This window comes from Anopheles ziemanni, chromosome 3 (genome assembly GCF_943734765.1).
Source record: "Anopheles ziemanni chromosome 3, idAnoZiCoDA_A2_x.2, whole genome shotgun sequence".
Lineage (NCBI taxonomy): Eukaryota > Metazoa > Arthropoda > Insecta > Diptera > Culicidae > Anopheles > Anopheles ziemanni.
Window position 1 is genome coordinate 58,529,278 of NC_080706.1, and position 13,557 is coordinate 58,542,834.

Below are 13,557 nucleotides of genomic sequence, written 5' to 3' on the forward strand. Positions count from 1 at the left end.
GAATCAACCTGCCATGGCTGCACACCGTAGAACGGCTCCGTTTACTTGGAATTCTGTTCTCTAACAGTATCCGGGAAACAGCGGGCCACAATTGGGATACTGTTATCAATCACTTTCGTCAGTTGGTATGGCTGCACAGGGTGAGAGATCTAAACCTGGTGCAAAAGGTAACGCTGCTCAACTCATTCTTGCTCCCTAAGCTATGGTTTGTTGCGTCAGTCTGTGGCCCTCGCGCAATGGACATAGCCAAGGTGACAAGTTTGATCGGGTCTCTCCTCTGGAACGGATCTGGGGGTATACGTGTCTCGCTCCAGCAGCTGGCCCTGCCACGAGACCGTGGTGGCTTAAACCTACACATCCCAGCCGTGATGACAGCAGCCCTACTCACAAACCGCTATGTTGCAGAACATCAGAGCCTCTCATTTGGAGCCCAACACATCTTGTGTGCGGGAAACCCCCCAGATATTACATTGATACCGTCTACGTATCCGTGCCTTCGCAGTGTTGTCCAGCAACTGGCGTACACTCCATGTACGGTAAAAACACAGCTATCCACCAAGGCCCTCCGCAGGTTGCAAGTGAACAGACTACCCCCAGCCAAGATTCAGTCCCATCCGAAGGCAACCTGGAAAAAGGTGTGGAACAACATCCACCGAAGCAAACTAACAGCGGAGCAAAGATCCACCTTATATTTGCTTGCGAATGGCAAGATCCCGCACGGAGAGCTGCTTATGCGTATGGGACGCACGTCTTCGGCTTCCTGCATGTTCTGTGTTGAGTGTGACACCCTGGAACACATGTTCACCTCCTGCACTCGCGTTATTGCCGCCTGGGACCTGCTGCAGCAGTGCATCAGGAATGAAGCTCCAGGGTGTCAGTCGTCCTTCGAGTGTCTCCGATTCCCAGTGCTTGGGAATATAAGCATTGCGCAGCGGAAGGTTGTCCTTCGTTTGTTTGCAAACTACATCATCCACATCATTGGAAACAATGATGCTGCGATCGATGTAAATGTCCTTAAGTGTGCACTGTATTTGTGATTATAGAGTATAAGAAAGTTTTGTTTGTACACCTTATCTATTTATAAAATAAATAGTTTATATTTTACAAAAAAAAAAAAATGCTTCCGGAAGCGGAATATAGTAACCTCAAATCATTTGGAAGATCTTTCATATCTATTTTTGGTAGTACATATTTATGTGAAAAAACTTTTTCAAAAATGAACTATGTAAAATCACATTACAGATCATCACTAACCGACGATCATTTACAATCCGTTTTAATTGCAGGATGTACGCAATTAGACCCTCGTTTTGATAGAATAATTTCAGGTCAGAAATAAAAACCTATGAACTTCTGAAATATCTTCATTGTTTATTGTTTTATTTTAAGATTCGCTTGCAAAAATGTATAAGTATGACTTTATTCGCTACATCACCTTATTTAAGATATTTGTTTGGTGAATATGGCCCGCAGAGTCAGGCTTATTTTTCTTGTCTGGCCCTTTTAGTTAAAACTGTGCCGACCCCTGGTATAGAGCAAGGGTCGAACATGCTTCTCTTATGATGCTAATATTTGCCCCCAGCTAGATTCACAGGCAATTGTCAAATTGGTCGATTTTCAAGCTGACACTATACTTATGTTCGTTATGAAGGTTATGCTTCATCATTTATTCCAACACTTGAGAAAAAGTGTTGACATTATGTTGCATAATTTGATTGATTATACAATTATGACACAAGTGGCTATCAACTACAATACGAAATACTGTAAATAAATGTAAATGTTAGCACCTTTAATTTTAATTATGCTTGCTATATGACTACTCACTGAAACCAAAATTTTACTCATAAAAACGGGCATGAACGCCTTTTGAATGTTTGATATGTCGCTTATAGCACTCGAATTTTATCTCACATGGCTACGACCTCCGTATAGCATGATTCGGTAGGAATTGAAATTTCAACAGACATTTGCCTGCAATGGCAACAGATACCATCACAAAAAGAATTTGTGTCGACAGTTCCTCGTCGGCGTGCAGCGGCTATGATTATGAATATTCTCTCGTTGTATAACCCCGCCAAGCCGGCCCACCCGATCGCGATATTCCGTCTTGTTGGGGGCACTTTTTTCCCAGTCCATCTCCGGCCAGTGTCCGGAGGAAATGTAGCTTTTGGGAATGTTTGATATGGAATACACGCACCCATACGTTGGCGGTCGTTTCTGGTTCGAACTTGAAGCCTGTTCCTGGGGACAAAGTTGACAAGAACATGGACCACCATCTGCGATAGGTTTCCCGCTGCATGGCGGTACACCGTTGCATTCTCGCTGAAAATATTTCCAATCTGGCCAGCGGGGAGATTCTGACACGCCGCTCGCTGGACAGGATGGCTGTTCTGGTAAACGATCGAAGGCCAGCTGATAGCTCGATATCAGCGGTGAACCGCCGGCACGTTCCTGCCACGGACGCTCCGCGTCAATTTCCGCGTACAGTTCTGGGTGAGTTTTGGCGAGATTTTTGCGGAAACGATTCGTGCACCATTGTGGAAAATCTTTTCGTTTGACTTCCGACTCTATGTCGATGTTTTTCTTTCCATCTACCCCCGTTCCAACTGCAACCGTACATGGTATAGGAGGTGAAAAACAGCTTTCCGGAAGATTAGCATCCATCTTGTGCAGCAAGGCCAAGCGCCTGTTATCCAAACGGTTTTTGTAGTCCTGGCTGTACGTGGTTTCAAATGCACAATCCATTTGAGCCCAGACACGGTGCACAGAAAATTTGAAATCCAATTCCTAATGGCCGCACGCACTCGACAAAACCTTTTCAATGTATCTGTCAACGAAATGTTCCACACGAAAAGACTCAATCACAGAGCAATGGGTTCTTTGATATCGCTTTGTCTTCATTATAAACCAGTTTATTGTTTTTTGACGCACTTTCCATTTGGAAACCGTTTGGAGTTTGAATACTTTTTTGGATCAAACTATACCACCTAATGTGAACCGCATTTGCTTTAAATCGATTAGTGTCGATAAAGTGGAGTGACCCATCGTTTTTTGCAGCTGCGCGATTTGGCACCACAATAAATTAATTTAAAAAAATACGTATCAAAATTTTCCCAACTGTAAGGCTTGTAAATGGAAGCCTAATGCTCATTTAACGTTAATTTATTTTGAAATTTATATTAAACAAACAACAGTCAACTTTAACTAATATGTGAAATGCTAAAAGAAAATATAGTCCATTTAAGAAGTTGTACAGCAGTCAGCTACAACATTTTTACTATTTAATAATAGTATTGAGAATTATTTATCGTGCATCAAACCCATACCTTGGGCAACTCTGCCTATATAAATTTAGCCTTTTTTATGTGTTAGGTCTGGCTGCCGTATCCCAAATATGTTTTTCAAAAACTTCCACAAGTAGGTACTCGAATCAATGGTTTTACTTTCAACCTATTATTTTTTCCCAGAATTATTACCAGTTACATGTTGTTGTTTTGGAGAATGTAATGTTATGTTCAATGGAATTAGTTATCGTGCCTCACTCTCGTGGAGAATGTAATGTAATGTTGAATGGTCTTCGGAAAGACGATAATTTCATACTCTCCATTATTTGAACGTTTACACATTGGAAGCGAATAGCGTCATTCACAGCAAAGCTATTTAACAATCGAATCGTTTTCACCATTCTATATCTCTCGAGCTCCAGCAGAGGGTGTTGCTGCTACTCAATTTCAAAAGATCCCCAAATACAACAGCATAATTTTCCTCTCGATTGCATTCATTTCTACAGCCTAAACCCCTCGCAGGACGACCTACATTTCACTGGTGACGAGAAAGTAATAAAAGGTCTTTGGCTAAAATACGGCTGATGGGTTGAAACGTTCTTCTATTCCGTACCGAAATGTGGCCCCTTCTTCAGCTAAAGCTTGGTCGATTTATGCAGGAAGCAAAAACACTGTTTTGTTTCCTCTTCCGTCCCCGGCATCAGGCAAAAACCAACGTCACTTCCCGTACCACTGTGTCATTCGCTTCACTATGAAAGCATTTCCACGCTTCTGGATTTCCCGCATTTGACGGTGGTTGTGGTTGGCATGATTATTTCCGACACAAGCAACCATTCCGCGGCGTGAAAAGTAACATTCTGGCCATGCTTCCGGTTTGGCGTTTCCGTTTTCCGTTTCGCCTTAATGTAACAAAACACGGGTCGCATGCATTGATGGGGACTTTGTTTGATAGTAATACCGAGCGATTTTGAACAGTTTTCGTCCTCCACTCCCGTCCCGTTCTGTTGAAGCATAATTTATTTTTATCCATTTGCATTACATTGGTTGTTGTTCTGGGAAATGACATGTTCGTCGTTGGTTATTTAAATTCATTACACTTCCGGTTGCCTGACTAATAGAATGAAATCACAAGCAGATCAATATTTTGCTCTCACAATTTCCATTGAAATCCATATCAAAATAATATTTTGCTCGCGAGGTTTCATAAGAAAAAAACATTAATGTTGACCTACTCTTTACTACTCAAAATTTATGAAGTTACCGTAGAAGCACCATTCTTGGCGCGGGTCCAAACTTGGCGCACTTTCTAATATTTTCTTCGATATTAGACTATTTCCAAAACATTTCAGCCTAAAATATGTAGTCAAATATTTGTTTATGTTTGTACAACACATCCGCCACAAAACATGTTATTGGTTTTTGGTTATTGAATGTATATTTAATTAAAAGAAAAATTCCATTCCACAAGTGCGCCATTTATTACCCGCGTTAGCAACGCTGCTAAGGAGATGGTGAAACTGTTTCCAATCATTTATCCGCAAAGGAAAAATTATTAGGGATTTTTTTTTATCAGAAACTGTTAAAACGTAAGTATTTCCAATGAATCGTGGTTAGATTCGGCGCTTTTTGAGATTTTATACCAATTTTGAAGCGAAAATATTTTGCGCCAAGTTTGGCTCACAGTGTTCCTAATTATTCACCTTGGAGAATATGACTGTTCACACTGATAGATATTTTTGAATCATAGAAGGCTTTGATGAATGAGATTATAAAAGTTTGCGATGAGATAGTTTTATTTTCACGAGAGAAGCCAAAGTCCGCGGCAAAAAAAGCTAAATTGTTTTTTAAATGGATGTTGAAAAGTGTTTCTTTTGTTTTAAGTTGAATTTTGAATAAAGCTGTTGAATTCAATGAACTACATCCATTTTGTTTTAAGTGCGCCAAATTAGGAACACATCGCGCCAAGTAAGGAACATTGCAAAAACCATGCGCCAAGTTAGGAACATAATGTGCCACACCAAGGGCTTCTGAATCTTGAAGAAATATTAATTTAAGAGTTTCTCACTTATTTTACTTGTATTCTATGGTAGTTAGGCTAGCACTGTGCAAAACGTAGTATGATTTGACCGAACATTGATTTGGTTATTCAACTTTTTATGCAAAATTTCCTTAACTGCGCCAAATATGGTACATCTACGGTACTTAAATTTACGCAGCTACCCACGAAACTACTAGCCTTATTCAAAATACGTAACGCAACTGTATTAATACTCATTGTTTTTATATTGTTAGTTATCAAAGTACGAAATCAACTTGTTAAAACCTTTGAGGTTATACTGTTAGGATAAGAAAATTATACTTATATAGTGGGTTCAGATATATGTTACCATTCAGTTAAAACAAAGCATGACCTTGAGAAACGTAAAAGGAGGAACCAAGCAAAGCCCTAACCTTTCCTGTTGACATTTAATTGAAAATTATCTCCCTCACAAATCTTCGGCAATTAATTCAACAAAGTTCAGTCTTCATTAGGCACCTGGTGTATACAGGCTGGCTTTTCAATTTCCATTTCGAGCCGGTTTGGAAAGCCCGGTTTCACACTTCAGGCAATGTCCTGAACTGGGTCTCGCTGGGACGAAGCGCTACCCATCGAGTGAAAGGGTCCGCAAGCCCGCACCTTATGGTTCAAGTACTGCAGCCATTTCTCAAGTAAGTGTTTCGGTGAACGATTGTCAAAAATTACTAGGCTTGCCCATGGTATCATTCCTACTTTTGGACAACAGGTGAATCAACATTAGGGCGTGTGGACGGTGGCACAAATGCGCGGTCAACAGTGAGGAAAGGTAGTACCGTTGTCATTTGCAAACGACGCTACCCCTCGCCAGGCCAGCTTCTATCTTTTGATCCCTCGCAGTTCCATGAACCGTAAGCAAGGACGCCCGAGCCGGCAAGCTGAAGGTGATGATTTACGGCCGAAAACAACAAAAAATGAAGACCCCTTAGACCCGGTAAAACTGTCACCCCGGAATGATTCACAACCACTTTCCGGCCCGGGTTCGTTTCCAGACATAATGAGGCAAATTAAGATAACTGCGAAACGCAGCGGTTGACTACATCGTTCCATCTGTCAAAGAGGCAAAGCCCATCGCTCCGAGTCGGGTTGGAAGGAAACGAACTTTCGTGTTTCTTTCCCTACCGTCCAGTGAATGGGTGGACACCTGAAATGATAGCTAAATGAGGGCGTTGGCAACTTACTTGTAACCACGGTGCTGCCGAGTGTCTGGTGAATTAATGGCCAACGCCGTAGTACATAGCGGTCCACTATCCGGGGGAAATAACTGATAACAAAATCTTACATCCTGAGCACTCCGGATTCATTTGCTCGGTTTTTGGATCCTCTTGCTTGTTCTGTTCCGTCTTTTTATTACGTCTTCGAAACTGCGTGGAGGGCTGTGGGGGACTTTTTTCCAGTAGCCGTGTACATTCATTTACGATTTTTGCGGGAAATACTTAAAGTAGTTCGTTTATTCATCGCTCTTGATATCATTCTGCGTTTCCGCTCTCGCAGCCACGAGCGGGAAAGTGGACTCGAAAACACCAACGCCAACCATGAAATTCATTCCAGTTTGGTCGAAGAAACGGTAACTTTATGATTGTGCCCGGATATAAATTATAATAATTTCTTGCTAGTTAGCTTTCGGGATTGCGATTTTATTTCTTTTTGCACTGGCGTGGCGTCCATGCCAGGGAGAGATTTCGAGCACTTTTGCGAGACGAAGTGTTGCTCCTGTTAGAGCTTCAATTTTCCAAGAATCCACTACTCCTCCGAAGACCAGCTGTTATCATGATGTTTTTTACCTTGGCTTGACTGTGTTCTTTTTTCAGTACAAAAACTGTTTTGAGAATGAACAGATTGGAAAAGCTTTTAAGCTGTCTCAGAGACGCAATAAATTTCTTGACTCAGTGCCCTTCAGTTTTCTTTGAACTAAACTTTATTTTATTTACATCTCTTGAATGTAGTGCATACCTCGTCACTTAAACTATGATTTTAAAGAGCGCAGCACGTTGATCGTACTTGTTCAAAGCAGGGTATGATATAGATGAAAATATCGTCATTTAGTTTAATGATGACGATATGATACTTCATGTTCGTGTTATTCAGCACCTAAAATCGAAATTAATTTAGTATATTTAAGCAGTCTCAAACAAACCAAGCAACGACCACTGAGCTGTTTGACCCTCTGAACAATCAACCTATACAGTTTGGGTTTGTTCATCAATTTGGACAAGTTAGCATATCTTGACTTAACGCACCGAAGAAAATTTGATTCACGTTAATCCAGCAGGTTTGACTCGATGCCTGCCAGAAAGCTCCCAATACGGGCCATAAATTTTGTCATTACAATGGCTTCTTTATCGACACGTTTGGCTTCCAGGATTAAACATATTTTTAGGCATCCCTCTATTAAGCATACCTGATTAGAATGTACCACGATTTTCTTCCAATATTCTACACAGTCACCGTTTTTTTAACTATCACAGATATTATACTCACAAAATGTACAATAAAAACGAGCGAATAATCAAGACTTTCGAAAATGTTCAATTAAAATCAATCTTCTCATCGTTTGATTCACTCTTGTGTGCTTTGCAAGAAAGTATGCTAAACCTCAAACTCTAACCTTTGTTGTAACCTTGAATTTTAATCATATTCAGTTCTCTCCCACAGCGTGTATTGAGATATTAGCTTACTTTGGAACTAACATGTCTATCATCTATCATCAAAAATCAATCAAATCTATCTATCAACAAAAATCACTCTCTTTGGACCACCCTGACCAAACTCTTTGCTTTATAGCTAAATAATTCTTTTCAGTTTATGAAAATAATGAATGAATTACTTTCAACTGCCTCCTTTTTCTATTTATTCGATGCATAGAGTGTTGCGAAGCCTGAAAACTTACTCAAAATCACTGTATTTTAGCAGAAAGAAAAATTTCAATTGACAGTTGAAGTAAAGAAATTAATTTCACTTCATCTCGGCTACATGAAACATAAAGCCCAACAAATTGCACTTCTTTCTACACAAGTTCTGTATGGACCAGTAAAATTCATCACCGATCTTCAATAAGGCGAGTTTGAAGCACCGGCACTGCGAGACCAGAGAAATGAAAAGCCATAAATACGAGTCGTTTTTTTTCATAATGTAGAACAAACCTGGTAAAATATCATTACTTTAGAAAACACATAAAATATGATTTTATGACTGCAATTGAATTTTGATAACCATAGTCAGCGTTTTTACGACCGCTCGCCGTCACTCAATGGCACGCCTGGAAATGTGATGGAAAACCTTGCACACCGTAGTCTGCATTTGGGCTTAGTTCTCTTGTTCTGGTGATTGCCGGCACAACACACTTCTCCCTGCCTAGCTCACTTAGCATCCTCCGCTGTGATCTGTCATTATTTTTTCTCTTCCGTTGATTTTTTCATGGATTTCCGAAATATTCCACATTTTATTGCAGTTCTCCGGCGTCCGAGGAGCGATTAACACCTCACCGATCGAATTGATTCAATGCTTGGTGGCGTGATGACAAAAAACGAACCACTCAAACGTGCCTTTGAACTTTCTATGCCTTCCGTCGTAAAAAAGGAAATCCTTGAGCTATTTGTTATTTTTTATCAAACCGAAGGTCACTTCCAAGGAAAACACGAGTAGAAATAAATCCAATCGGAAGCAATCAATTGGAAAATTGGTCATAAAAAAAGCAAAACAGACCTATGTTTTCATCCCTATTTTGAATGTTGGTGTCTGGATAGGGTTTCAACAAAGAGAGCAAGAATAAATAAATAAATGGTCAAATTAGCGCCCCGATGAAGAAGCAATATTTTTTATTGCTTTCTACATTTTTCCTTTGGTAGAACCGTTAAAATGGAGACGTGTACTATGAATTGCGGACTGTGATTAAAATACACCCGTACGAAATGCTTCCATGTTTAATGATAAATACCAAAACACAGGGTGATTTCTGGAAGTATGAAAACGATAAAAGAAAATGCTCAAGTTACATTCAAACATTGCTATTAAAATTGTACAATTTTCAATAAAACCTCATCCCAACCCTCTTTCTGAAAAATAAATAAACCCTCATGTAGTTCACGTACCTCATCCTATGTATACTGAAGTAAAATCCGCAATGCGTTGCTAAGAATTCAGAATTCCAAAGAGTTCACTACATTGCCCACAGAAAAAACAATGGGTGCAAGCTGTTGGTATAGTCTCCTACTATTTTCCAGTCTGTACAGTGAACAGAAGCGAAAACACATTCCCAAGGAATCGAGAATGGTTGTAATAAAATTGTAGTAATTTACTAAGCTGTAAACATTCCAATCGTTGCTTGATGTTACGTAATTGAAAACCAATGTAAAGACCAGGATTATGGAGTTCAAACCAACATTACTCTCACTTGTCAGTAGGTCATGTTATCCTTTGCATTTCATCACAATCCTTATTGCTTGTGCATTTGATTCCACCTAACAATCCCTCTTATCAATGTTTCTCTAGTTTTACACGAACACAATCTCTATCAACCCCCGATGTTGCCAATCTGACGTTCGTTCCCATCTTCCGATCGCCCTCCGTCAACGGGCTTAGGCTTGGCTTCCCATACGATTCTCGTACACTTCGGATGTAATATTTCAACGAATAACAAGAAAAACCCATCCTCTGCCGGGAACTCTAAGACGATCACGATTGACCACACTGACGTCCAACATAACTACATGCCGTCTCCCGTGAACCCTACAAATCCGCCCATATATTACCTTACTTTCCATGCACCGGCCGAATTTCTCCCTCCCGTCGATTGCCGGCCCATTTGCTGATCATAAAACCTTCCGTCTCACCGAGTGTCGTGTGGAAATGTCTTCCCATCCCTGCGTTCGAACTTTTAAATCTCTTATAAGACCTCTCAACTCCCCCACGAAACTATTCCTAAGCCGGCATCGGAAAAGGCACACCGTGGCGGTGGCGTAGAGGGATGGAGTGCACTATTTCTGCCAGATGGATACCTATCCAAGTAATGGCCGGCCTGCTAAGCTTCTTTCATCCATCGATTGTCCTAGTTGCTGGAGTCTGGCGACGCTGTCAACGCATTGCATGCCGATGTCCTAGAGCCATGCCCCGGGGGTGGCATGGGACGTTTCTTATTCCGGGTATCCTTTTCCTTTTGCATCGTGCGGAAAGCAAAAGGACAAACGGAAGGAAGCTATCAATGATGGCAGCTACCGCTTTGCCGTCTGCTAACGACCCAGAAAATGGATCTCAAGACAGAAGATGTAGGAACGCCCTGTAGAAGCGGCAAAGGGTGAAGTCGGGCAGTGGGGAATAGGAGCAGAAAAAATACCAACAAATCAAGGCAAAGTAAAGTCTCCCCTACTGCCCTTCCCACCGAATGGCTGCCCAGCAAGACGCTGTCGAGGAAATCCGAAAGGATTCGAAACTTGATAACTTACCGAGGATTCCAACTAAACTGGACCCGTGTTGGACGGCGATGCTCCTGATGCTGCTGCTGCAAAAACCGATCCACCAACACGACACGAAACACGATATACCATCGATCCACCGATTTCGATCGAGACGAGAGAGAGAGTAAACTTGATTTGTGGAATGCTAGTACACTTTGTAAATCAAATTTATTGCATGCCATTTATTTGCTCCCACCGAAACCACTCCGATTCGGCCTTGGCGAACCACTCAGCTCGTACCCGGTGAGGATCCCACAAACATTTGCTGCCATTTTCGGTACGGGCACCCCTGCATCGGCCACACATATCGGCTTCGACCGTATCTGGTCCGTAAAACCATTTCGGAAGTGACAGGGAAGTAAATCGGTTCTTTTCCTCCTAATTTTAGACCCTCGCCGGTAATAGTTTACCGAACTATTTATTCCGGCTACTTCGCTAGGCCCGAAACAAGTGTGTGTAAACAAGCGAAACTTGAAACCGGGGCCCGCACTCGTCGCGTAAGCCAACGCTAGAACGTGGAGTCACGCTGCTTCGGCCGGCACACTAGATGGCGTATGTAGAGCAAGCTCATTCATCTTGGCACTCTCGGAAGCGCCAGCCGAGAATCCACTTATCGGCGCATGTTTGCGCACAGGGATATCGCTCGGCAAGGCCCCGTGACTATTGCGCGCTGGCCGGGCGAGAAGTTGTTTGTCCTGCCGCTTGGAAAGCACTACAAGATGCGAGAGCCATTACAGCTGAATGATGAAAGTTTTGTTCATTGATCACATTAATAATTACCGCCCGATGGGTGCGAATCGACCGTATAAGCGTGCGAAGTCCTTCCCACGCACGAGCAGCATCGTGCGGAGTTTGGTGGAATCAATCCTACGGATGGGTTTCCGTGCCTTGTTTCTCCGGATGTTCTTCCGTTATTACAGCTTATTTCTCGCTCGTCGGCCTTACGCAGCACGAATGTTAATCAAATTAATCATAGCGAGCAAAGTTGGGCTTATTTAGCACGAATAAAGTATTTTCTTGGTGGCGAAGCTTCGACAAGTGAGATGATAAAAGAAGCCTTGCACACTAGCGGATGCTCCTACAAATTAAGTTCATCAAAGGACGACCAACTTTTCTAAACAAATTGTACATTTTGTCAACCCCGACAGCGTTGGAAACACGAGACCCTTACGAGACTTTTTGAAGAAAAATTTGTTCCAAACGATCGTAAATCAAACCTTTTGATACACAATTTCTGCAAGACGTTGCCGGTGTAATAGTGCAATAGACGAACTTTTCCTCATGGGAAGAGCAATTTCTAGGACATGTAATCGCGCGAAACGATTCATTTAGAGAGAGTTCCACGACCACCGGCGAATAGCATTCAATGAACTGCAGCTCTAAAGACAACGCGAGCACACTCCAAACTTTTACCCCGCTTTCCAGCCCTCTGACTGAAGTGCATCCGAGTGCCGCTTAAGTGGCGTGCGGGTGTGTGTGTGTGTGTGTGTGTATGTGACCAGACGCCAGGGAGTCCTGTTGTGCTTTGTTCTTCACGGGAACTAATCAGCGTAGAACAATTTCACAAATCCCAGCCCATACCATACGCATTTGGTAAAAGTTGCATAATTACATTGCAAACTTGCGACAACAACAAACACACACACTCAACCACGCTATTTTGTCGGCCACGAAGAAAGTTTCCTTCAAGGAGCATATTCGGCGGCAGGGTACAAACAACTACAACCCCTTTCACGTCTTTTGCCATTTTTGGGAAGCGCTCGAAATAAAAACAAAAACAACCCCTACGGTAAGCTGCGAAAGTTCGAACGGTTGCCTTTTCCGCGCGACGAACACACTTGGGCTTAGGGCCACTCCACATCGCGCCAGTGACGACCACCGACATGCCTCTTCGTTCTGATTACGGAACCCGCTCGTAAACACGACGATGATGAGCTCGATAACAGTGTGCGACCAATTTTGTTCACGCGCGCGAGCATGATTATTAAACTTTTCATTATGAGCTCATTTTTATGCACTCATCATCTCACTTCCGTACATTTCACATCCTTTGCCAAGACGGTGCGCAGGATTCGGCAAGGATACGGGGTTCCGGGCTGGGAGCTGTTCAAAATGGTAGTTTTACCTCTCGTGTGCTATCCATAAATAACAAGCCAGCCCGACGAGGATGCAATTTTTTCGCCCGGGTTCACTTGCTCCTTTCGTCATCGACGCAGGAGACCCTCGAACACTGTGGCGTCCCCGGTCGGTGTACGGTGGAAGCATAAATTTACATACTAATCCCCCGCGGAGAGCAAACTTCGCCCGCTTTTTGCTGCACGGATTGTCAATCGAGCGAGTTTCCATGCGACCGCTCCATGCTTTCCGATTGCTGCATCGCCTCGCGCATGGGACCGACTTCCGGTGCGCCCTTCGCAAGTGAGCCAGCGTCAGAAGTTCGAAGCCTAGTTCTTTGTCGGTTTACCGTTGCCACACGGCGCATTCTTAAGCATGTGGTTGCGAGGTGCCGACATCGCCTTGACGCTTTACCTAGCACACAAACGCACACACACACACGCCCTCGTATTAACCTGCAAAGGCGAGGTACAGCGTATAATAGCTCTAGGCGCTGCATCCTGAAACCAATTAACGGCATTTTTTTTTCTCGCACAAATGCGTCGAGCCTGAACGTGTAATTAAATACTAGAGATGCTTGCCCGGTGAAGAATGCATACATGCACGAGTGTTACGGTGCGGGAGTAAA

General features: G+C 42.6%; 2 protein-coding genes across 2 annotated transcripts in view; one reads left to right on the top strand and one right to left on the bottom strand.

Annotated features, from left to right (window-relative positions):
• LOC131285104 (uncharacterized) overlaps positions 1-13,557 on the top strand; it is a 52,602-nt gene that overhangs the window by 27,646 nt on the left and 11,399 nt on the right. The window lies entirely within an intron of this gene.
• On the bottom strand, positions 1,996-2,748 carry LOC131288457 (uncharacterized). The gene has a single exon (XM_058317591.1). The coding sequence runs from the start codon at positions 2,746-2,748 to the stop codon at positions 1,996-1,998; it is 753 nt and encodes a 250-aa protein (XP_058173574.1).